This window comes from Taudactylus pleione, unplaced genomic scaffold (assembly GCF_031769625.1).
Source record: "Taudactylus pleione unplaced genomic scaffold, aTauple2 ptg000845l, whole genome shotgun sequence".
Taxonomy (NCBI): Eukaryota; Metazoa; Chordata; class Amphibia; order Anura; family Myobatrachidae; genus Taudactylus; species Taudactylus pleione.
Window position 1 is genome coordinate 2,274,087 of NW_028285247.1, and position 27,163 is coordinate 2,301,249.

A 27,163-nucleotide genomic window follows, 5' to 3' on the forward strand; every position below is an offset into this window, starting at 1 on the left:
CAAAGTGGAGATCTTTTCTGCTGTCAGAAAAATCTTTTGCTGTCGTGAATCCACCAGAGCACCCAGATGGAGCATCCTTCGAGACGGAATCAGTGAGGACTTCTTCCAACTAATCAACCACCCGTGTACCTGAAGCACATATCTTTAGCTGGTGGTGGTGGTGATGCACCTCTGGGGACCCTGCTAGTAGTAAGAGGTTGTCCAGGTATGGTAACAGGTGGATCCCCTGCAGCCGCAGATGGGCTGCCATTACCGCCATGACCTTTGTAAACACCCAAGGTGCAGTTGAAAGGCCAAACGGCAGAGCCCGAAACTGGAAATGTTGTTGTAACACAGCAAACCTGAGAAAACGTTGCAGAGTTGAAGCAATTGGAATATGCGGGTATGCCATCCTGAATATCCAGAGACACCATAAAATCCCCAGGTTCCATAGCCAGTATAATTGATCATAGGGTTTCCATCCTGAACCTGGGTACCCTGAGGAATTTGTTCAGGGACTGGAGATTGAGTATAGGACAGTAAGAACAGTTTGGTTTCTGGACAAGAAAAAGGCTGGAATAATAACCCGTGCCCCTTTGGGACATCGTGGACCGGTACAATGACTCCTGCCTGCAGCATGGATTGTACCATCTCTTGAATAGCCAAGGCATTGTCCGTGCTTTTCGGAAGTCCTGTGCAAAAGAACTCATGGGGATGCCTTCTGTGGAAGAAGAGGGCGTACCCCAGAGAGACCACTTCCCTCACCCAGGAATCTGTGGTAGTCTGACACCAGCACTGGGCGAACTGAAGAAGTTGGCCTCCCACCCGGGGTCCCCCCGGTGGAGGCCCCTTCCCGTCAGGCGGAGGGCTTGTCAATAGGCTTGGCAGCCGGACATCTGGTACTCCAAGGCTGCTGCTTAGGCCTAGTAGATTTCTTGGCGGTGGATGGCCTGGGAAAGGATTGAACTCTAGCCTTACCTGGGGCCCGATAGGTTCGAAAGGACAGAGTCCGAGCCCCCGAAGAGGATGGAGCAGAAGGCAGACAAGCTGACTTAGCTGCTGCTAAGGTATTCACAATCTTGTCCAAATCAGGGCCAAACAAGACTTTACTGTCATAAGGCAAACACTCCAACCCCTTCTTGGATTCCGAATCAGCCCTCCAAGAACGGAGCCAAAGAGAGCAGCGAGCCGCAATGGCCGCCGAGGAAATCCTGGCATTTAGTAAGCTAACATCCAACACTGCCTCATTTATATAGGTAGCAGAATCTCAGAGATTTCCCACAAGATTCAGCTGTTCTCTGGTAGCATTTGGGGCTAAGGATGTTTCCCAGCAGATGACCATAACTGGTCTGCACGCAGCCCCCCGAACGGGAATAAACAGATTTAAGGCAGACCTCTACCTTCCTATCTGTAGAATCCTTCAGGGACGACATGGTAGACACAGGTATCGTTGCACTTTTTACCAAGCGCGTGACATGACAATCCGCTGCCAGTGGAGTCTCTCCCACTTGGTAAAATAATTCTCAGCCAAAGGATAAGCAGAGGCTAGACGCTTCTGAGGCTGATAACGCTTCCCTGGCATTTTCCATGCTACCTCCAAGTGATTCACCAGTTGGTCAAGTGGGAATATATCTTCAGTCACCTTTTCTTCCATGAAATATGCATGCCTAGACTTAGGCGCAGGAGGCTCATCCTCCTTAATGATCAGGGCTGCCCTCACAGCCTGCATCAGACTTGGATAATATATTTTTGACTTGACCTCTGCCTTCTGAGGAGGGGGCTCAGAGTCAGACTCATGCGGGAGCAGTCCATCATCAGATGACATCATCTTCATCCCACACAGTAGAATGTGACTACAGCAAGACCCTTTTAGCTGGTCTGCTGACGGGTGCCGGAAGAAGGAAGCGGTCACAGCCCAGCCAGACCGCTGTGTAAAGTCATGCTTTGCAGCAGGGAGGAGCAGACTGTAAAACAGGGAAGGCTGCTACCCCTGGCCAGCGATTAACCCCTAGGATGCTGGAGCGTTCCCGCAAAGCTTCAGCCCACTGTCCCAGGCGGCTTTGTTGAAGCGCAGGACTCAGTGCCTGGCTCCACATTCTGTCAATCCCCCAGCCCTGGAGGAAAGAGACTGCGATTTTGGCACACACTACCGCGGTGCGTCGCTTACCTGCTGCCCCGTAGCATCCATCCGCAGTCTAGGGATTCTCCGGGGTCCTTGCTAGCCAAGACCCCAGAGGCCCGCCGAGATCCCTGGATCAGTACCGGCATCTCGGCACCAGCAGGATGCTGACGTGGCAGTGCGAACTTCCACTGGCTTGTCCAAACTAGAAGAAAGTATTCTTCTAATCTTCATACATCAGGGGCTGTTTGTAACAGCCCTACTGCGTGATCAGTGACCCGACTCCAGGCGGGAACCCAACGAAACTCAGGAGCCTCTGGCCCGGGGGCGGGGTATAGAGGGAGACCAGTTGCATCCTGGGAGGGAAATTTACTGCGTAAGGTACCCGGATGACTCTGCATCACCTATACCCCAAAGTCACCCTGTGGACCTTCTATGGACCCTGAAGTAGAAATAAACAGTGTTAATACTTATTGAAGCTACAATGACTGAAAGTCAAATTAAACAGAAAAAAACCTGTGGTGTCCACTCTCAACATTCCTGGTCATTGGCATAGGCCTCAAGCTATTCTATTGTATTGGGATTCATTTTAGTGGAAGCAAGGCTTTGGTATGACAGATGTCTTAGCACTGAATTGTGAGCTCTGAAAGTATGCTTCCTAAAACGATTATGGAAACTGGGTAAGATATTTGAAATAGTTTTATTCATCAAGCCCTATATATGCACATCAGACCTAGTCATAGGGAAAATAAATACAAGTTGCAGCCATTTTCTGTGGTGAGCCAATATATTTGAATACGTAGCATAAAATGCAAATTGCTAGACAAGGACATGCTCATGAAAATTGGCCCAGCCTACAAAACAGCTGTGTTTTACACATGTACTTTCAGCAGGGTAGACTATGGGAGATATCCTATTAGCCGCGATAATTTGTTGTGCATTAAGTTACTGCACGCATCGACTAATAATTTCGCTTTATCGCGTCTATGGGCACTCCCATTTATCACTCAATCTAATTGCAAAAGTCACGATGCAACATTCACACGATAATTCTTGCTGGTTTTACCAGCAATAAGTATAAGGAGTGTATTAGTGGCCATAATAAAAGTAAAAAAAAAAAAAAACCTTCAAAATATGCCTCTAACACCCATATACCTGTCCTACATCAATTAACCCATTTTCCTACACTTTGCACTCTAGTGCCCCAAAAACGTCATGTTATTACTGGCAAAACTCAAAAAATTATTTTTGCCTAATCAGTCACTAAGAAGGGGGGTCCAGTGGTTCTGAACAAAGTCCTGATATTTTAACCTTAAAATAGGTATTTTCCCTAACTTTTCACCTGGTCGGACGGTGGTAAAAACCAATTTGTGAAAAATTATATGGAGAATTCGCACCCTCGAATTCTGTGGCTAGTAGGATTGCACGATAAGCATTTAGTCACGCAATAAACAGTTCTACGCAAAAAAAAAAAAAAGCAGTTAATAGGATATCCCTTTATATATTCTTATCCACCCCATCCATCTCAGCTTAGCCACTCAAAGAATGCTTTTAGGAGCAGGGTCCTCTTTACTCATGTTTGATTGGCTCCACTCTCGTTAACAATGTCCCTTGGTATTACTGCATTTATGCTTCCAGAATGTCCTGTGTTTTGCCTGTTAGATCACTACTGTACAAGTACTATGCTTTATTATACTGTAGTATTGTGGCAATAAAATAAAAAAGGCCACTTACTACTGTACATTATACTGGAAATGAGTTGCACCAGAGGAGGGTCTGCCACAAGTTTGGCATGTGCAGCTAGGAAATCTGGAACTGACCAAAGTAGTTCCAACTGAAGTGCAAAATTTAGTTCCTCCAATCAGCTATTTTTAGTTCATACTCACAAATTCAGAATGTGATACTAAAAGAAAAAGTGGGACTTCGTGTATATGGTGTGTAATAACTGGATAGTAAAAAAAATAGTGTCATATGCTCACCAGTTAAATGAAATCATAGTCGGATAATCTCATACTGTTACCCAACGGTGGTTGCGCTGCAATGATGTGTGGTGATGGGTCTTTTATGCAATAGGATACTTCTGTCCAGTGTTCAAGAAGTGTCAGAAAAAGAATAGTGTTTATTGTGTAACAGTTTGGCATCCATTATAGATTCATTTGTTTATTGTACTCTTTAAAAGTAGGTTATACGCATTAAACAGTTTTTTGGCCGATGTGTTAGTTTCTTTAAATAGAGATGATCAAATCTTCATTAAAAATTTTTTAAAAAAAATGTAGTTGTGTTATATTACCCAGAAACTTGATAACATAAAAAAAAGGATCTTTTTTTATTTTTAAAATGGTCAATTTACAAAAATAGGAACCATTGATAAATTGACAGATTAAGTTAGAACTAGAGGTGTCCTCTCACACCTTTGATCAAATCTCACCAAGCGGGTCTAATTAGCACTCTATGGACTTTGTGAATTAGCCACAAGAGTCTCTTTAAATCTGAGTTATTTGCATCACTAGAATGACGAAACTACATTACAATGGTGCACGGACTATTGGGACTGGCATTACTTGTACTTCTGTCTGAGACCAAGTTGCAAAGGGATGCAGTCGGGAAGCAGACGGCTTCCCGACTGTCAAACCCCGGCAAGGTACTAATGACAGGCATCGGGATTTCGACGCCTGTCATTAGACCTACGCCGGGAGCCCAACGCCCGGCATACCGAACAATGGCAAGCCTGGCACGGACAGCTGCAAAGGGGGGGGGGGTTAGGTTTTAGGGTTCCTGGAGGGTTAGGGTTAAGGGGGGGGGGTTAGGTTAGTTAATACTTACCTTTACAGCCGTTGGGATCTTTACTGGTGCCGGTCTTCCAGCGTTGGGATTTGAACAGCCGGAAGTATTATCACTACAAAAGCAACTATGGGCCGTATTCAATTGCTGGCCAAAAATCACGGACTTTTCGCATGGTGCACTTTCCGCCGTCATTGCTGGTTTTGCCTCCGAAAAAGTATCGCACTCGTTCCCGTTTTTCGCCCTATTCAATTGCAAAGGACCCAAAAACGCGTCTTGGCAAAACAAACAGGAGAAAGGTGCTGTCAGATTTGGTGAAATCAGCCTGAACACCCCCCAAAAGATGCACAGAAATGGGGAATCACTATGGATACCCCCGAATAGCCCTGCTAAAGCTATTTGGGGTACTTAAATGCTCTCAACAGCATCTTTGCACAAGTGGTGAAGAATAGCATTTGGCAGGTTTTATTGTCAAAAATACATAGTCCCAGCAAATTTGGGGTACATTAAATTGGAGAATCTAAAGTATTTTTAATTTTTTTTTTACGCGGTTTACCTTTTGGGGACTGTCCCGAGGCTGCAGGGGTGTTCCCGCAACTTTGCACCCCAAATCCCCAATTCTGCACTTTTTTTGCCTACATTCAGAGGCAAATCTTTTCTGCTGATTTCAAGGCACAGACTTTTCGCACCGGCGAAACTCTGCGGAATTGAATATGGTCCTATGAGTTTCAAGAAAAAAAGGACAGTTTCCCATGACTGACTTTCTAACTTGCACCATATGGCTAAAAGGGACGGTTTAGGAGGACACCTGTATAGGTAGGCAAATTGAAGTAACAAAAGTGATAAAATAGTGAATGGAAAGGCAGGAAGAGCCATAATAAGGTGTGGGGGTGTGGGGGTTTATGTGAGAGGTCCATAGAGAAAAAAATAAAAAAATTATATATTATAATATAGATATAATATTTATATATATATCTATCTATCCCACAGACACGTGCAACATGCATGTATACAAACTGCTTCTACCCTTGACCATTGTTTTAAACATTTTATTTCAATCCTCCTTCATTAACCTTACCCGTCTGTCAACTATATAGCCTTCTCCTACATAAATCCCTTACACCTCATTATGGTTCGGGATCCAGTCAAAATCCAAACAGTCGGGTTGCCGATGCTGGAATCCCGACACCGGCATCCCGATGGCAAGTACTGGGGTTAGGGGGAGGGTTATGGGTTAAGCACTTAGCAGGGCGGGTTAGGTTTAGGCACTAAGGGGGGAGAGGTTAGGATACTGACCATCCGCCGTTGGTATCCTAACCCTGTTGGAATGCCGGCGTTGGGATTCTGACCGTCTGCTTCCAGTACCCAATCCTATGGTTCTACTTGACTGAGGAAGTAGTGGCCAATGAACAGTTATAACATCCTACCTCCCCATTCACTATTTCATAATTTTTTTGTTTCCCTATTTTTACCTGCCAACATTTAGTATGTTAGCTTTTCACTTGTTTAAATTAGGCTAATTATAGCTCTAAACTTAATCTATCAATTGTTACTATTTTTGTAAATTGTTGACAATGGCAATACATTTTATAATTACTGTTTCTATGTTTTGAGTGTCTAATATCTCTTGAAGGATTGCTTGTGCTGGGTGTACACTGTACAATTAGCCAAAAATTAGTTAATCGGGCTGATCACTGAACAGTATTGGTGTGACAGCAGTAATTATCGGTCTGTTGGACATACAAAATCGTCCAGCATTTCCGAAAGAGCAGATAAGTGGAGGAGATTGAATTTAAAAAAAAAAATTAGACATGCTGAAAGCATCCAATATCATTGCCATAATCTGACAGTGTATGGCAACGATATTGGATGTCGTCAGCATGTCAGATAATTGGTCTTTCAGTCTGACAGACATTTTAATCTCAAGGTGTATGCCCATGTCCAGCAGAACACCAAGCACAAAATTTCTGGTAAATGTGACTGGATTACCCAATTCCGCCAGACAATCACATTTTTAACATACATACAATAGAGGGTGGTTACTTGTCTGAGTAAACCAAGTGGGCCTACACTACTCCTAGGGATACCCTCTCGCCGTCAGTAACCACCTGTTACTGACTTCTCCCTCTGCGTAGTGGGTGGGTAATTCGCTGCCGCCACCAGGCTCCTGGAAATACTCTTTCCACACAGGCTCCTGCCCCAGTAACCGCCTACTTCTGGGTATTTGTAGAAATGCTGCTTCAACCCCTTCTGGGTAGTGTTGGCTAACTATGGGACCAGTCTGCACTGTGTACCTGGCAGTGGGTTTCAGCTAGGAGACACTGGGTTCAATCCAGAAAAACCAGAATATGAAAAAGTTTTACGCTATTTTGGCTGTCACAGGATACAAACAGATTCAGGTCTCTTAAAGGCAAGGTCTCTTGTGGAAGCGCTTTGGACATAAAATATTCTTCAGGAGTACAGTCCTCTTTGTAGAAAGGGGATACATATTCAGGGCTCACAGGTCTTTTACCCTTTCTGTACGGTGCTTGGCGCCGATTGATCCCATTGAAAATGGTTCCGCAGCACAAGGGTTACACAGAATTTGATGGCAGATAAGAACCACTTGGTCCATCTAGGTCTGTCCTTGTGGGTTAACCCATTCAGTATCGCAGACATTTTAGCTATAAGGATCGCTCTCCAATCACAGTAAAGATTTGGCAAATTTCATAACTGTTAATCATCTCAATTTAAAGAATCCAACGGACATTGGGACTAAAAATTAAAGTCCAATGCGTACAACCTACAAGTACGGTCAACAAAAAATATGAGATATGGTAATAACTTACCCTTGTTATCTCTATTTCTACGAAGTCCATAGGGTTCCACAGGATACCTTGGGGTATAGGCGATGGCGGCAGACATCCAGGCACCACAGAATTAAATTTTCAGCCTCCCAGGATGCACTGGGGTCCCTCTCCTATACCCCGCTTCCAAGCCTCGTAGAAATAGAGATAACAAGGGTAAGTTCTTACCATATCTCATATTTTCTACTTCAGGGTCCATAGGGTATCCACAGGATACCTTGGGGATGTCCCAAAGCAGTATCCTTTAAGGGTGGGGACGCTCCTGTGCTGTAAGGAGAATCTGCCGCCGAAAGGAAGCATCCTGAGAGGTGAAGGTATCAAAAGCATAATACCTTACAAAAATATGGACAGATGACCACGTGGCTGCCAATCACCGCTGAGGCGCCACGTCGAGCTGCCCACGAAGGACCCACAGACCTAGTGGAAGAGCTTTAATAGAGGATGGAACAGGAAGACCTGTGAATCCATCCTGCCAAAGTTAGCGTAGTGGCAGGCCAACCCTTTTTATGGAAATCAGAAAGGACAAAACCGAGAGTCTGATTTCCTAAATGGACTGGTACGGTCAACTTAAATTCTTAGCGCCCGTACCACAGCCAAATAGGCCTCACCAGCAGACAGGACTGGGGAAGTAAAGGCAAGCACTGCCCTGTTCCTAGGAAAGATGAGAAAAAGGGAGGTCTACATGACAGAGCCTCCCATTCTGAGATCCTACTGGCCAAATTAAGAGCCAGAAGGAATACAGTCCTAGCCGTAAGCCATTTGAAATCCACTGAGCCCAGTGGAACAAATGGCGGTCCTCAGAGAGCCCTAAGGACCACAGCCAAATCCCAAGGAGCCACAGGTGGAACAAAGGGATACTGAATATAACGTACACCCTGCACAAAGGTGCGGACATCAGGAAGAGTAGCAATCCTACACTGAAACCATACTAACAGGGCAGAAACCTGCACCTTCAGGTAAGCAAGGCGAAGACCGTTATCTAAGCCCACCTGTAGGAAAGCCAACCTCTGGATATCCGGAATACCCGAGGAGCCTAGCCTCTAGGGCGACACCTGAAAGAAAGTATACCATACCTAATGGTAAATTCTTGCAGATAAAAACTTCCGAGCTCTTAGTATGGACAGAGCCCCTGTTAACTATAGAGCTGGAAAAACTCCTAGACCTTAAGAGGGCAGTCTCCACCACCACATCGTCAAGGACAGACAACCCAGGTCTGGGTATCAGCCAGGATCCTGAGACAACAGGTCCGGGCGTAGAGGCAACAGCTTCGGAGTGTTAACTGAGAGGCTCGGAAGATCTGAGTAATAGTGCCATCTGGCCTACGCTGGAGCTATCAGCAGGAGCGTGCCTCCTTCTTGCTATTACTGGAGGAAGAAGGGATAACGGAGGGACGAGGTACACAACTTGGAAGGTCCACTGGGCCTACCTACGTCTATCAGAAGAGTCTCATTTCTGAAAGGCTCCACTTGTTCACCAGAAGATTGAACACCTCCTGATAGAGAGGACATTTCCCTGAATGCACGTCTTGACGGCTGAGAAAGCCTGCTTTCCATCTGAGGATTCCTGAATGAACACTGCCGATGACGGCAGGGATATAGCCTTCCACCCAAGCCAGAATTCGGGACACCACTGTTAGTGTCGCCTGACTTCGGGAACCTCCTAGGTGGCTTACATAAGCCATCATGATGGCGTTGTCAGACTGTACCTGCACGGTATTTCCGTGGAGGACCTGTCCTGCATGCTGGAGAACCTTGAATACTGCTCAGAGTTCTCAGATGTTTATGGGAAGCGCAAAAACTACTGGTGTCCACCTGCCCTGGAACAAGTGTGGACCCGTCACTGCTTCCCAGCCACGGATACTGGTGTCCATCGTCAGAAGGACCCTGTCCGCAATCCCAAAGGGGGTGCCCCTTGTTTAGGTGAGCTTTCTGCAGCCACCAGGCCAGAGAGAGACAAACCTCCGGGGAAAGCCTATTGACTTTATCCTATGGGGTAACCCATCCCATCCGGAGAGGATCAAGTTCTTTAGAGTGCAGCTGGGTACTCTCCACCATGTCGAACAGCGACATCCTGGAACCCAGGAACCACATTGCCAAGTGTATAGACACTCGGCGACTCTGCAGGCAACTGCGTACCTTTGCCTGTAATGCAGAGATCTTTTCCTCAATCACAAAGATCCTCAGATGTTGGGATATGGAGCATCCTCTGTGAAGAATCAGAGAGGACCATTTCCAGTTTATCAGTCAGCCCTAACGTAGCAACACAGATATTGTCCGTTGCATATGGCACTGAAGTATCTCTGGAGACCGTGGTAACAACAGGAGGTCACTCGGATAGGGTAACAAGCGGACCCCCTGCATCCGCAGGTGGGCTGCCATAACTACCATGACCCTGGTAAACCGTGAGGCGCGGAGGCCAGACCAAGGGGCAATGCCAGAAACAGGAAACGCTCATCGACCACTGCAAACCTGAGGAAAACACTGGTGTACTAAGAAAAGAGGGATATTCAGGTAGTCACCCTGAATATATCCAACGACACCACAAAATTCCCAGGCTCCATTGAATGATGGAATGCAGGGTCCCCCTCCCGAACCGAGGAACCCTTAAGAATTTGTTGAAGGATTCGAGGTTGAGAATGTCCTGGTAAGCCCCATTGGGTGTCTGTACCAGAAAGAGGATGGAGTAATACCTCGTTCCCCTTTGGGGCAACGGAATAGGTACTATAACTCCTGCCTGGAGCATAGAGTAACACCCTCAAAAATTACAGGGCCTTGTCCTGAATTGACAGAAGACCTGTAACGAAAAACCGTCTGGGAGGCTTTTACCGGGAAGAGAGGACATACCTTCAAGAAAATACTTCTCTAACCCCAGTGTCCGTGGTGGTCAGACACCAGCACTGGGCGAACTGGAGAAGCCGGCCTCCAACTCTGGGGGCTCCCGAGAGGAGGCCCGTCCCGTGAGGCTGAAGGCTTATAGTCCAACTTGGGAGTAGGACGTCTTGTACTCCAAGCCTGTTCTTATGGCTGAGCAGATTTCCTGGCTACTGATTGTCTTGGAAAGCTGTATTTTAGACTTACCCTGGCCTCACAGGGCCGAAAAGACAAAGTCCCAGACCCTGATGGGACTCTAGCCGATGGCAGACACGCAGACGTAGCTGCTGCCTGCAGGGCCACAATTGCGTCCAGACGAGGGCCAAACAGGACTTGTCCCGTAAAAGGCAAAGCATTCCAAATGGAATCTGCGTCCGCTTTCCAAGAGCGCAACCATAGGGTGCGGCAAGCCGCTACTGCTGCCGAGGAGATTCTGGAAAGGAGTAGGCTATATGTAAGACAGTCTCATTATGAACGTGGCAAAGTCTCTGAGAATTTGCCACTATCCACCTGCTCTGCTGGAGAGTCAGTGTGCAGAGATCCAGTTACCTACTCAGTGTTCCATGGCTCTGGCCCCCCAGCACACGGCCATAGCTGGCCTGGAAGCCCCTCCAGCAAGGGAATATTGGATTTTAGATATATTTGCACCTTGCAATCTGGAACCTCCTTCAAAGAGGACCTGGAGGGCATGGGCAACGTAGCACTCCTCACTAGGCGTGTAACATGAGAATCTACCCGTAAAGGTAACTCCCATTCGGAAATAATTATCCGCAAAAGGGGTATGCAAAAGGTCAACCGTTTTTGAGGCTGGAACCGCTTACCCGAAATTTCCACGCCTCCTCTAAATGATCCACCTGACCAGATAGAGGAATTACAGTGGCAACACCCTTATCCTTAAAGAAGGCATATTTGGATTTAGCCACGGGGGATATGTAATAACCAAAGCCGCACGGACTGCCCGTAGAAGGCCAGGTATATAGACTTTAGACCCAGACTACGCCTCCTTTGCACTAAGGGGCTCGTGTCTGAAAAAAGTCAATAATGTCACCGTCATCAGACGTCATGTCTTTACCCGTCTGAGACCCGAAAGGCCGTTTATAAGGCCGAAATGGTGACTCCCCCCGTAAAACGTCCATCGGGTGCTATACCATTTGGACAATAAATTCACCCACAAAGGCTCCTGCGAGACCTGGGGGGGCGAAAAACAGGATACACTGGGGTACCATCAACTGTCCAGGGACCCCTGCATGTGATGAGACCACCACAGGCTGCGATAACCCCTATGGGGAAACGCAGGGGGCGTTGCCCACAAAGGCTGTAAGCATCTTAGCCAGCAGAGGGCGGTCCCCTTTTTTTGTGCAGGCACAGTGACAGAAATGGGGCGTGATATATAATACAATATGCCCTCCATAAACCCTCAGCGTCTACATATCCCTCCGCTAACTGCACATGATATCAGTACATTATAGCTGGAAGAGGATATCCTCGTTCACTTTCCGACATGAGGAGTGTGAACGGAGCGTATGTGACCTCCCACACAGAAAAACCACGTTTACTGTGAGGTAATAAACACCCTGCGACACCGCACCGCAAGGGCTGTAGCAGAAGAACAGGGATAGGAAAAGGCTGACAGTCAGAAATGAAAGTACAGGCAAACAGCGCTAGCATTTAAGTCACATACAATGCACAGATAACATCCTGCATTACAAGCACTGCGATCAACTACACAGACCAGAGCCTGGTAGGAAACAGTGCTGCATACACTGACCTTAATTGAAGGAGAGGTATGCGGGGGACCCGGACCACAATGGCATCTGTATCAGCTTCCAGCAGCGTTCGCCATCCCCAGCACATGTAGTGAGAAAATGGCCACCGAGGAGCAGAGAGAAGGCAGGGCCCGGGGGAGGAGCGCTGACACAGCCCGCTCAGACCGCTGTGGAATGGCACTGTGCAGCAGGGGAGACGCCGGCTGTGAGACAGGGAAGGCTTTCTCCCCTGGCCTGCTATTAACCCCTGGGACGCCGCGCTGTACCGCACATGCTGCGGCCCGCTGTCCCTGGTGGTCTAGTGGAAGGCGCAGGATCAGTACCTGGCCCCACGCGCAGCCGGTCCCCAGGGAGCCCCCTGCCTGGGGACCAAACAGGACTGTGTTACCGGCGGGTGCCCACCGCGGGACCCCGCCGCTTACCTTGTTCCCCGTGCATCCGGCCACAGTCCAGGTAGCCGGGGATCACCGCTAGCTGTGACCCCAGCTACCTACCAGCATCCCCGGATCGGTACCGGCGTTCTGGTACCGGCGGGGTGTAGGAGTGACAGCATGGACGTCAATACTGACTGTCCTATGCTGGAGCACTCTAGTTGTGCAGCCACAGCTGCGAAGAAATATTCAGGGGCCTTAAAAAGACCCCCCTCTGTACGGTGCGACTGGTCCGGCCAGGCACCTACGAAAACTGAGTGGCTTGAGGCTCGGGGGCGGGGTATAGGAGAGGGACCCCAGTGCATCCTGGGAGGCTGAAAATTTAACTCTGTGGTGCCTGGATGTCTGCCACCATCGCCTATACCCCAAGGTATCCTGTGGATACCCTATGGACCCTGAAGTAGAAAAAAAATATATAATAGATGCCAAACTAACAAACACTGTTCTTTTTAGGACTTTCCTTAACAGTGTGAAGGATTATTTTGCACAAAATTAAGAGTTATGGTAGACTTCCCTTCATTAACTAATTCTTCGAAGTCCATAGGACCCACAGGGATACCATGGGATGTGTGGTTGGAGTGATCCAGGCACCAAACTGTTAAAGCTTTAGCTTCCAGGATGCCACGGTCCTCCTCCACATATACCCCGCCCCCAGCCACAGGCAGACAGTTTTGTAAACAAGCCCAAGGAAGGAGCAGGAAACAAAGAGAAGGAAGAACATTAGTCTCAAGAAACCCTCTCCCAGAAAATGGAATCAGTGATCGAGAGAAAAAAACAATTGAGGCCAAGTGCGTCAGGGTGGGTGCCCTGTGAATCCTATGGACTTCGAAGAAATAGTTAAAGGTAAGTCTACCATAACTCTTAAATTTCTTCTTCAGTGTCCATAGGGGGATCCACACTGATACCATTCGGATGTCCCATAGCAGTTTCCCTAAGGGTGGGGACGCTCCTGAGCAGAAAGGAGAATCAGAAACCCAACGGAAGCATCCTTAGGCACCAAGGTGTCAAAAGACCACGTGGCCGCCTTGCACAATTGTTAAGCAGAAGTGCCACGTCGAACCACCCACGAGGAGAACGAGCTGTAACCCTGTTTGGAACAGGAAGATCAGCTTGCGTGTAGACCTGAGAGATTGTAATGCAAAGCCATCAAGCCAGAGTCCATTTGTTAGATGGCCAGCCTCGCTTGTGAAAGCCATACAACACAAAAAAAATAAAATAAAAATCTGATTTCCTCAAAGAATTAGTATGATCCACGTAGATCCGAAGAGCACGAACCTCATCCAAGGAAGCTTCACCTGCAGAAAGATCCGAGGACTGGAAGGCCGGAACTACAACCTCTTCATTCAAATGGAACCGGGATACCACAGTAGGGGAGGTACCCAGCCCTGGCACGGAGGACAGCTCTGTCCAGATGAAAGATCAAAAATAGGGAGAGACAGGAGAGCGCAGCTAAATCAGATACCCTGCAGGCAAAGGAAATAGCAAGGAGAAAGAGCATCATTGCAGTCAGCCACTTGAGGTCTATCGAGTCCAGAGGTTCAAACTGAGGAGCCTGTAGAGCCCCAAGAACTAAGGACAAATCCCACAAAGCCACCGAAGGGACAAAAGGTGGTTGACTGCAAGGACACCCTGAAAGAATGTTCTAACATCAGGCAGGGGAGCAATCCTTCGCTGGAAACAGATTGACAGAGCAGAAACCTTTACTCTAAAGAGAGGCCAGGAGGAGACCAAGGTCTAACCCAGTCTGTAGAAAATCAAGCACCTGGAAGACCCTAAAAACTGTAGGGTCATAGCCTCTTGGCAAGCACCACTGAAAGCAAGAGTGCCAAACTAATAGATGCATGCTGAGGCAGGCTTACGCGCCCTGAGCATCGTCTGGACCACAGCGTGAGAGAAACCCTTGGCTCTTAAGAGGTAAGATTCAAGAGCCACGTCGTCAAAGACAGACTAGGTAAGTCCAGGTGCACACAAGGGCCCTACGTCAACAGGTTCTACCGTAGGTCGGTGAACCAATGTCGCTTGGGCCAGGGTGGGGCTATTAGCAACACCGTGCTGCTTTCTTGCTTGAACTTTCAAAGCATCCTCAGGAGGAGGGAGATCGGAGGAAAGAGGTATGCGAGATTGAAGTCCCACCTCACTGCCAGAGCGTCCACGAAGGCAGCCGAGGGGTCTCTGGTCCTGAGGACGTTGTGGTCGTGACATGAGGTTTACATCTGGCAGGCCCCATTTGCCCACCAGGAATTGAAAGGACATCTGAGTGGAGAGCCCAGTCTCCGGCGTGTATGTCCTGATGGCTTAGGAAGTCCGCTTCCCAGTTGAGGACTCCTGGAATGAACACTGCAGAGATTGCTGGGAGATGACCTTCGGCCCAGACCATGGCTGTCCGAATTTGCGTGCCTCCCTGATGGTTGAGGTACGCTACCCCAGTTGCATTGTCAGACTGGATCGGCCTGCCGTCGAAGGCTGGCATCTGGCTTGAGAAGTTACCAATCTGGAATCCAGAAGAGGCAACTGCTGTCCAGATGTTTGTAGCCACCATGAGAGGGAAGGCGAACATCTGGAGAGAGGAGGATCGCCTGGGACTGGATCAGATGATACTGTCCGTTCCACTGGGAGAGAATCAGTTGCTGCAGAGCCTGAAGTGGAAATGGGCGTATTCCTCCATATTGAGGGTGGACACTATGGACCCCAGGACCTGCATTGCGGAGTGAATGGATACCCTCAGATTGTGGAGCAAGCTGTGCAAGTGTGTAAAAATCCTGTCTGCTGGCAGAAAGATCCTCTGTATTCGAGAATCCAGGAGTGCCCCCAGATGTATCATCCGCTGTGTCGGAGATAGGGAGGACTTTTTCCAATCGATGATCCAGCCGTGTGTTTGCAGACCGTCCACGGTCAACTGTAGATAGCGTAACACAACCAGTGAGTCTGCCAAGATTAAGAGGTCGTCTATGTATGGCAGAATTCTGACTCCCTGGCGTCAGAGGTGTGCCGCCTTAACCGCCATTATTTTCGTAAAGACCCGAGGGGGCTGTTGCCAGACTAAAAGGTAGTACCCGAAACTGGTAATGTTGCTGCAGAACAGCAAATCTTAGAAACCGCTGGTGGGTTGGAGTTAATAGGTACATGCAGGTATGCATTCTAAATGTCCAGAGAAACCACAAAATCCCCAGGCTCCATTGCCAGGATAATTGATCGTAAAGTTTCCATACGGAACTAGGGCATTCTGATAAACCTGTTGAAGGAACCGATATTCAGAATAGGCAGATATGACCCATTCGCCTTCTGAATAAAATAAAAAAAGGCGTAGAATTAAAACCTATTCCTCTCTGAGTCGAAGGAACCTGTATTATAACCCCAGAATGTAACAGGGAGTGAATGGAGGGCCAGGGCCTTGATGATAGGGTCTGATGGGGTACCTGTACAAAAAAAAAAAAAAATATAAATTGCTGGAGAGGACGCCTCAAGAAAGTGAGGGCGTACCAAAGACCATTTCTCGGACCCAGAAGTCTTGACGCCAAGAGTCGGCATATTGAAGACGTTGGCCTTCCACCCTGGGATCCCCCATCAGGCTTAGAAGCTGGACATCTGGCCGACCAAGACAGCTTGACTTGCGGCTTGGTGGTCTTAGACTACCTGTGAAAAGACTGTCCTTTTGCTTACCCTGGTGGCGAAAGGACCGAAAAGGACAGCCACTTAGAGGCAGTTGCTGATGGCAGAAAGGCAAATTTAGAAGCTGTCACAATCGTGTCCAATCTTTCGCCGAACAGCCTGTCTCCCGAGAAGGGTAAGGATTTGAGTGCCTTCTTGGATCCCAGGTCTGCCTTCCAGGACTGTAGCCAAAGGTCTCGGCGTGCGACTACCGATGCCAGAGAGGCAAGTCGTCCAGTATCCAACGCAGCTTCTCCAGCTTCATGAATATGGGAGATATAGGCCAGTTGTTCCCTGGTAGCATCCGATGGCAGGCTCTCTTCAAGTGCCCCTGCCCATCCTTCGATAGCCTTACCCACCCAGGCCGCAGCCATAGCTGGGCTAGTGATAGCGCCAGAAACTGAGTAGACTGACTTTAGACAAGTTTCTAGCTTTCTATCCGTGGTTTCCTTAAGTGAGGATGTAAACTGTAATGGCAGCGTAGAGTTTCTAACAAAACGTGCCACATGCCTTCCCTCTTAGTACACCTCTTAGTAGGGAGAGGGTAAAAAAACGCTAGTCTCTTTGGGACATGGAATCGCTTGCCAGGAGTACCCCAAGCTTCTCCCATGAGCTCAGTGAGCTGTTCTGATTGAGGGAATTCAGCCTTAACCACCTTCTGCCGTTTATAAAACAGGGTTTTAAGCTTAGGGACCGGTTCATCATCCTCTATATTCAGGATTAATTTAACCGCCCTCACTAAGGAACATCCACTGTTGACTGACAGTGCTCTTCACCAGAGTGACTCAGAGAACCATGTGCGTCATCTGCCTCCTCAAATGAAGTGTCCGAATCCAAAAGCTGGATGGACTAAGGATAATACAGTCCGCCTATGTGCTTTGGTGGCTAATTGGTCTGCCTGTCTGTACCCTTTGCTGAGAGGCGGCAGATGTTTGAGCAATATTCTGATGGGCATAAACATCCATCCAAGGAGACTGCATAGGGGGTACAGACATTGTAGGTTGTAATTGCTGTGGGTACCCCATGGTAGGAGGCAGCATGGGAGTTGATAAACGATCCACTAGCTGCATCATAACCTGGGATAAGGACACCCAGGGTGGCTCATATATCGTGGCTGGTAATGTGGTATGGTGAGTAAATCTACAAGTTAGTTTACAAACCATCCTGTATAGATTCCTGAAGGGACAAGCCCACAAGACAGGATATGCATGTAATCAGCACAGGGGCCTCAGCCTCCTGTTTATCCCCATCTTCAGAAGTCATAGGCAGTAAATAGCACACAATAAGTGTAACACTAACAATGCAATGCGACAGCCTCCACAAGTACAAGTAAATATAAGTACTATTGATTTCCTACACACCTGGTAGTTGAGGATTAAGGAGAAAAAACAGCAGTAATAGGAATAACTGACAGACACAAAGTAAGTATCACCACAGCAGAGCTAGTCACATACAATGCATATAATTAATTACAAAGGGCTTTGAATCAACTATACAAACACATAGGTTGGTAGGATTCAAGCGCTTTATAACCTGGCTGAGGGAGACTGGACCCAAACCACTCATATAGGGAGGAGGGTGGGGAGGAGCAGCCTAGAAGCAGGAAAGCTCTTAATGAGGCATCGCCATCTGGGCTGGGGAAGGGGCTGCCAGGGGAGAGCCTACCTCCCCTGTGCTGCATTAATCCCCGGGTGTGCTGGCCTCGCAAAAAATGGCCGCCGCCACAGTCCCCTGCGCCAGTAACTTGCCCCGGTGGGCTAATGGGAGAGCGACCCAACTACAGCGCCCTCCGGCAGGTCTCCACCGCTGGAGGCAAGGACCTACCTAAGTCTCTGCTGCCCGGCTGCAGTCCTGGGTCCCCAGGAGCGCCGCTAGCCAAGCCCCACTGGCACCCGCCAAAAACAATGGACTAGTTACCGGTGTTGCGGCGCCGGCAGAGGTAGATGGAGCAGCAGCACAGGCGTCCATTAGGATGCCTAGCGCTGTTTGCTCTGTAGTAAAATCAAAACTCAAAATATGAAAAGCTGAAGCAGTCCTCCTGTTATCAAAGATGCGACTGATTCTGTCCAGCACCAAATCAAAAATGTTCTGCCTGTGGCTGGGGGCGGGGTATATGTGGATAAGGACCGAGGCATCTTGAAGGCTAAAGCTTAACTGTTTGGTGCCTGGATCACTGCAACCACACACCCATGGTATCCCCTGTGGGTCCCCCTATGGACCCTGAAGAAAGATGCAGGATCACACATCATTAACTGATGAGCATATTACACTACTTTGCATTTATCTCACAGCGCTCATTTTGTCCCACTTTATTTTTTTTGACTATGTACTGAATTTCTGAGTGTGAACTCTGGGACTGATTCAAAGTTGATTGCTGTGTACATATATGCTAAGGCTGCAGGTGGTGTCTGAAGAAAAAAAAAAAAAAGAAGGATACCTCCAGCCAGCATCTCAGATCCGAAGAAGGTGGACCGACTCGCCTCCATGTGCTGAAACTGTCTGTCTCCACCAATTCCCGCAAACAGCAGCAGCCTGTCAGTCAGGCTGCAACATCCAGAATACTGCAGCCAGAGTCGCAGTGGCATTGGAGCACATGCACACTGCTGCCCCCGCGCATTGCGCAGACCACCCACCAACGGACTTGTACACAAATGGATGAGACCTTCAGACAACTGATCGTAGAAATTTAGAGAAGCTCTCGAACTAACACTCCTACACTTGCTAGAGTAGTCAGCAAAGTGTACTTGTTTACAGTACATAATACCTAGACTGTACAAAGGCAAGTCATACCAAATGTATGGGGAGGGGGTGGGTCATAAAACACCTATAATTGTGTTTTACAAATGATACATCCTAATGAAATAGAAGCCTCAAACTGTATATATATTTTTATTTTAATCTGTGTTCCAGCTTTACACTTCCTGTATTTAACGACCAACAATGACAAAGGAGCACAAGTTGTATCCTTGCAAAAAACTTATAGATATTTGAAGAAAACTGATGTGACATGTATATAATTGTGAAAAGGTAGTTATTATGAACCCTAAAGCTGCTAACAGATTTAGGAATTAATGGAACACCTGCTTGACCTTATGTGAAATGAACTGAACAAACTAGCCAGTCACCTTTGTTGTGCATATTTATCAGTAGTTTGTAATGCAGTGAACTTTTCACTTGGTTAAGAAAAAAAGCTGACAAGTTTTACTGTTAAGTCATACTTACCCATCAGCAAGGCACACACACAAATGACTGATGTCCTCATTTACAGTCCACAAGCTCGCAGCTCCTTACCAACTATTACTAAAGAGTAAGCTTAGAGGCTTACAATTTATTTCGGCACAGTTATCACTATAGTATGACCAGCTTCAAGCCTAGCTCTGAACCTAGAACATGAAGGCACATTTCTACAACTGTTAAATATCAGATAAACACATGCATTAAGCTTGTTAATTGGCCTCTGGTACCACATTACCGATGTTATATACCTGCCTACTATCACATATGGATGAGCTGGAGATGCAACATGATTTACACCTTTAAGAGTTGAAACCTCTTTGGTTTAAATAAAATGCATTCCCGGGGATACAGTTCTTTGTCTTTCTTAAGGAGATCATTGTACATCTGTTCATATGTGGTTTTGAAATCGTAAACATTTGGCTTGTCTGGTGCAGGACCGGGGAGTTTAACATGTGTTCCTGTTCCAAAGGATCGGACATTGAAGGATCGTTTACTGAAAGAAAAAGAAAGACAAAAAAAAAAAGTGTTTAGAACAGACATCAGAATATTTCATGTTGCAGCAACTTTATATAAAAATTAAATAATTTTATTTTTAACCTATGTAAAGACAGGTCAGAAGTGGATTTTAGGTAGAAGTTTGGGATTGTTTCAAGACAACCTATAGTTCAGCCCTTGGAACCTATAATTTGTCCCTTTAGAATTTCACTTGGGAGAATTTATGCATGTGTAAAATTACTACAAATGTCTGTCTGACTACTCTGGCAAAAGCTATAATTGCAAGTACATGGTTTGTACCAGAATCTAAATGGAAGGTGTACTTGTATGCCAGCAGAAATGCAGTCCAAAAATATAATACTGCCCGTAACACTTATTTTGTGGGCCTCCTCGGGATGGCATGCCTTGTACACGCTATATCGGAGGCTCCTGTGCCATGTGAGTAGAGACTATTGTGGCTATTGAGATAATCCTTTTCTACTATCTGCACATGTACACAAAACTGGAGTGGACACTGCACTGCTGTACTTCTATATGACGTGCATTGTCTCTTTATAGTGACTATGCTCAATTTGTTCTTGTTGTCTATTACACACAAAAAAAAATTGCATTCAGTAAAGCTGGTATACGATGTGTGACCAAGTGACACTGCAATGCGATGTAACAATACATTGCCATACACACTGCATGATCTGGTGTACTATAGCGCAATGTGTTACATGCTGCATGTAAATACACTGTCGTTCATTGCATTGTCCCATCTGCTGTGCAGAACAGCAAAGGGGACGATTGGTAGAACGATGGATCGGGGGTATACACTAAAAGTATGATATATCGTTCAGATTCGCATTGGAACAATGTGTTTTCACAGCTTTAAAATTATCCTAAAACTAGTAATATTTTTAGGTTGACTGTACAAGGCAACAGAGATCACATCTGCATATGAAAGTTTCCCTCTAGCAACAAATGCTATTCATTATGATATCACCACAAGATAAATCCCACACCAGTACAATGCTCATGATATTAAATTATGACAGCAAAACAAAGCTTAGTCTCTGCAGGAAAGAAATGTAAAAATCTGCTTGGTTAGAGTAACATGGTTAGTCCAGACTAAAAGACACTGGGCCTGATTCAGAGCCGCTCGTAAGCGGCCGCTCGTTCGCTCCGAGCGATGTTTGCCCAACTGCGCATGCGTACGGATCGTAATACGCATGCGCGAACCAGTCAGTGCGGCCGAAAATAGTTTGTTCGCAAAATAGCAAATGCCTGCTATTTTGAGTGACAGAATGAGGCGTATGTGGGTGGTAACAGGGGAAGGTGCTTGAAAACGGGGAGTGGTGATCAGAACGCAGGCGTGCCTAAAGGTCAAAACGGGCATTTTAAGGGTGTGCATAATTAAAACAGCAGCGTCATTGACCACGTCACTGGGTTATTTTATAGCCAGAACTGCTCGCAAGATTGAGGTAGCAAAAAAACAACCACAAGAATAGCGAGCAGTTCATACGCTGGTCGATGTACTCGATGAATCTAATAAATAGCGGACATGACGTAGGATGCGAGCGGCCAGGGGGCGTAATTTTTCAAAAAACAACCGCAAGTTTTGTTCGCTCGTTCAGACAGAGGCGTGAACAGACCGCAAAGAGCGAACGGTTCATTTGAATAGCCACCCCTATTTTCTCGACGAACGACCGCAAATAGCGTCCGGCTCTGAATCAGGCCCACTGTACCATTACATTTTGCGATGGGTAAAAACACTTTAATTTAGCTAAATACAATTGATAGTATTAGGGGATCAAGTTTTAGACTACCATTTTTTATATAAGATGGAACACAAAGCTCTGTGAAACATCTAAAAAAAAAAAACAAGCCAAACTGATTTACTAGGGTAAAGGTAAGTTGACCAGGGTGCAAGTTTGCTCCACTGCAAGAATTACCCATTATTTTCTAAAGACACAGTGCATAAGGTGGTTTAGGTTATAAAATAAAAAGTGAAAATAGAAAAAAAAATAAAAAATAAAAATCTTAAATGGCCAAGCAAGGATTTCAGAACACCTTCCACTGCAGTCACGATCGTCTGACCGTCCGTACACACTGCACGATACCCCAATATACCTGCAGATATATTGAGCATCGGCTGTGCAGCACAGCCGATGCGATATGTCTGAACGACGTCGTTCACAGACATGTTGCTGGTACACACTGGCCGAGCACACAAGATATGTTCAGCCAATGTATCTGCCAGTGTGTGCCCAGCATTAGAAATTTCTCAATCTAAGGCTGGGTAAACATTAAACAACTCACACAAATTTCAAATCAATAGCACTTATCCCCATTTTACCAGTAAGTCTGCAATCTTGCCAATGGTCGTCGCCCCACACCATTCAAGATTGCAGATACACTAAAATTAAAGAACATGAAAATGAAACAATCACTTGTTCTGTCCTCTTTTAAACTACACAGCCCCGCATGTGATATAGTGCGACTGGCCGTGCATGGCAATCACACAATGTCAATGACAACCTGCAGGAGCCCACAATCGCAGGTACACATTAGGCGATGTGTCAGATATCAATTTGACAATATATTGTCTGTGTACCAAGTTTAATTCCATAAAACTTAGGGTCCTTAAAGTTCTCCTTTAAACTAATTGCACTGTCTCATCTATTTCAAGACTCACTGTGGACTACTATTCACCTATATCGGTTCAACACTGAAGAACACAACCTCCCCACCCACATTCCTCTCTCTCTAACTGTACCTGCTCACTCTAAAATAAAACTTAGGCATCTACAGTGCATCCGGAAAGTATTCACAACGCTTCACTTTCCCCACATTTTATGTTACAGCCTTATTCCAAAATAAGTACATAAGTATTCACGGCCTTTGCCATGAAGCTCAAAATTGAGTTCAGGTGCATCCTGTCTCCACTGATCATCCTTGAGATGTTCCTACAGCTTAATTGGAGTCCACCTGTGGTAAATTCAGTTGATTGGACATGATTTTGAAAGGCATACAAGTGTCTATATAAGGTCCCACACTTCACAGTGCATGTCAGAGCACAAACCAAGGATGAAGTCCAAGGAATTGTCTGCAGACCTCCGAGACAGGATTGTCTCGAGGCACAAATCTGGGGACGGGTACAGAAAAATATCTTCTGCTTTGAAGGTCCCAATGAGCACAGTGGTCTCCATCATCCGTAAATGGAAGTTCGGAACCACCAGGACTCTTCCTAGAGTTGGCCGGCCATCTAAACTAAGCAATCGGGGGAGGGGGGGCCTAGTCAGGGAGGTGACCAAGAACCCGATGGTCACTCTGTCAGAGCTACAGCATTCCTCTGTGAAGAGAGGAGACCCTTCCAGAAGGGCAACCATCTCTGCAGCAATCCACCAATCAGGCCTGTATATTAAGAGTGGCCAGACCTTAGTAGAAAGCACATGGCAGCCCACCTGGAGTGTATCTCCAGTATACAATGGGACTATTCTACCCATTGTTATGTTTTTTTTTGTCATTCAATGTTTTTTATTAAATGATTTATTTATATGGAAACCGCTTTGAGTGAACTCGATCTAAACTTTTAGATTGTGCAGTTGCTATTTTTTGTTGGGTTACAATTTAAGGACTGAACAATTTAATACAGGAGCAGTATTTCACTTTGTTGCGCATCTGATGTGAAAGAATAGGCCAGGGAACATTACCTAAATTACCCCAGGAGGTCTCTACCTTTTAGGAGGACATGCACAAATGCAGTTTTCAAGAACACCTGCCAGTGATTTGTATGCAACAAGACTGGGCACCAGTCACCTGTCCAGAGAGAAAATATGAGATATGGTAAGAACTTACCCTTGTTATCTCTATTTCTACGAAGTCCATAGGGTTCCACAGGATACCTTGGGTATAGGTGATGACGTCAGGCATCGGGCACCATAGAGTTAGGTTTTCAGCCTCCCAGGATGCACTAGGGTCCCCCTCCTATACCCCGCCCCCGAGCCAAGGCATCTCAGTTACGTACCAAGACATAGGCCGGAGGAGAAGGAAGAGAGAAAAAAAGATCTGGACACACAAGAATCACATTCTCACCAGAGGGAGACTGAAAAATCGGTGACTAGAGTAAAGCCCATCTGCAGCACAGGTGTGACAGGGCGGTAGTCCTGTGGAACCGTATGGACTTTGTAGAAATAGAGATAACAAGGGTAAGTTCTTACCATCTCTCATTTTCTACTTCAGGGTCCATAGGGTATCCACAGGATACCTTGGGGATGTCCCAAAGCAGTATCCTTCAAGGGTGGGGACGCTCCTGTGCTGAAAGGAGAATCCGCCGCCCGAAGGAAGCATCCTGAGGAGGCAAAGGTGTCAAACGCATAATACCGCACAAATCTATGGACCGAGGACCACGTGGCAGCCTTGCAGATCTGGACTGCAGAGACACCACATACCTAGTGGAATGAGCCCTCACAGAGGTTGGAACCGGCAGGCCTTCATGAAGATAAGCTTCTGAAATGGCCATACGGATCAAGCTGCCCAAGTTTGCTTTGAAGCAGGCAAACCCTTTTTACGGAAGCCAGAGAGGACAAACATGGCGTCCGACTTCCTAAACGAAGAAGTGCGGTCAACATAAATCCTTAAGGCCCGAACAACGTTCAAAGTGGCCTCAGCCACCGACAGGTCAGGTGAGTTAAAAGCCGGCACAACTATTTCCTCGTTGATATGGAAACGGGAAACAACTTTGGGAAGAAAATCAGGACGAGTGCGCAGCACCGCCCTGTTCCCATGAAAACACGGCCTCCCCTTGTAACACGTCTGACAAATGCTGCACAGAACTTGCCAGAAAATTAACCTACGCGGGCTCCTGAGAGACCTGAGGGGAAATAGGGAGTACCATCAGTTGTCTCGGGAACCCCTGCATGGGCGACGACACCACTGACTGCTGGGACAATCCCATTTGAGGGTACGCAGGCTGCGGAGCTAACTGGCCCACTAGGGTTGTAAGCGCTTTAGCGAAACAAGCCCAGGGTGGTTCCTGTACCAGAGCTGTGACAGTAATTGGCCGCGTCAATAAAAAACACGGCCAACATAGCCACTCCGCTATAGTTACCTTACATGTAGTACGCAGAAGCTGGAGAGGAAAATCACTTTCAGACAATATGGCAAGTATGTGACCCCGCTCACTGATACGCGTTAGTATAGTGAGAGAACTGCCCTGCAATCACCGCACCGCAAGGGCTTTAGCAGAAGAGCAGGGACAGTGAAAAGGCTGACAGTAGAAAGTGAAAGTACAGGCAGCAGACGCTAGCAGCAGTCACATACGATGCAAAGAAATCAATCCTTGCACTATCAGCGCTGATCTTCAACTACGCAGACACAGGGCCTGGTAGGACTCAGCGCTGCATACACAGACCTGTTCCAATAGAGGAGAGGTATGCTGGGGGACCCAGACCACGATGCCACCGATCAGCAGCGTTCACCATGCTTCCATAAAGATAGCCACCGAGGAGCAGAGAGGCGGCCGGCCTGGGGGAGGAGCGCTGCCACAGGGCCAATCGGCAGGTGCAGAGAGGGCTGTGTGCAGCGGGGGAGGCGCCGGCTGTGTACAGGGAAGGCGCGCTCCCCTGGCATGCAATTAACCCCTGGAACACCGCAACGCTACCGCTCAGCAGCGGTCCACTGTCCCAGGGGGGTAGTGGAAGCGCAGGTCCGAAACCTGGCTCCACGTTGCAGCCAGTCCCCAGGGAGCCCCCTGCCTGGGGACTCTGGACCATGTTCCAGCGGGGACCCGCCGCGGGACCCCGCTGCTTACCTGCTGTCCCCCTTGAATCCGGCCATGGTCCCAAACATCTGGGGTCACCGCTAGCTGTGACCCCAGATGCCTACCAGCATCCCCGGATCAGTACCGGCGTTCTGGTACCGGCGGGGGTGTAGGGAAGACAGCATGGACGTCAAGAATGACTGTCCATGCTGTACCTCCAGATGTGCAGCCACAGCTGCCTTGTAGAAAACTTCAGGGGCTATCCTTAGCCCCCCTCTAAACAGGTGCATCCGACTCTGGCCGGGTACCAACAAAACAGATGCCTTGGCTCAGGGGCGGGGTATAGGAGGGGGACCCTAGTGAATCCTGGGAGGCTGAAAACTTACCTCTATGGTGCCTGATGCCTGACATCACCTCTACCCAAGGTATCTCTGTGGATATCCTATGGACCCTGAAGTAGAAAAACGAGCAGCTTCATTTGGAGGGGGAGGGGGGGAAGGGGTGTTACTTATTCCCCAATCTTTCTCAACTATCATTTGTGTTTCTGGACCCCCAGAAAAACAGAGGGTTAAGCTGCAAATTGTTACAGTTGATGAGAAGGTGACTTTGGGGTTAAAAGACGGCACAATACTACATTGGTAAATCATATCAGGTAACTATTTCAATCAAGGATGTGAGAGGAAAGTAGGCCAGTAGAGCAGTCCTGGCCAAACTCTGGCTCTCAAGCTGCTGTGAAACTACAAGTCCCTGCATACTTTACCATTGATCAGCTGGTAAAGTATGCAGGGACTTGCAGTTTCACAACATCTGGAGAGCCACAGGTTGGTCAGGCTTGCTGTGTAGAGCATCTGGCCAGGGTTTACCTTGACTGTGGTACAAGGGACGTACTACGAGAAGTAGGGGTACCCGACAATATTGCCATAGATGTGTGGCTTAGGACTGGTTTTGGCAGAATGCTTGCTCAATGTGGGCCTAGTCCAGACTTTAAAATATGCCTGTTTGCAGAGCTTATGTTGGAAGTTTTTGCACTGAGCATTTCAGTCCTTTCCACTTGTGAATAAAGGGTCATTATCATTTGCACAAGATATGGACTTGGCCAAGTGCCCTGTTGAGTAAAACAAAAATCGAACCAAGCAAATACGGGGCGGATGCACCGCACACAGGGTGGTATTCAATTGTTTTGTCGCGCCCGATCTCCCGTATAAAGTGATGGGAGATTATTCAGAATATTGCGCCTAAAGAGGC

General features: G+C 47.2%; 1 protein-coding gene across 1 annotated transcript in view; it reads right to left on the reverse strand.

Moving 5' to 3' along the window:
• Window positions 1-27,163, reverse strand: part of SSU72 (SSU72 homolog, RNA polymerase II CTD phosphatase) — a 99,093-nt gene that overhangs the window by 34,712 nt on the left and 37,218 nt on the right. The window contains exon 2 of the mRNA XM_088458649.1: window positions 20,027-20,170. Within this exon, the coding sequence (XP_088314775.1) occupies window positions 20,027-20,170 (144 nt within the window). The remainder of the gene's footprint in view (window positions 1-20,026; window positions 20,171-27,163) is intronic.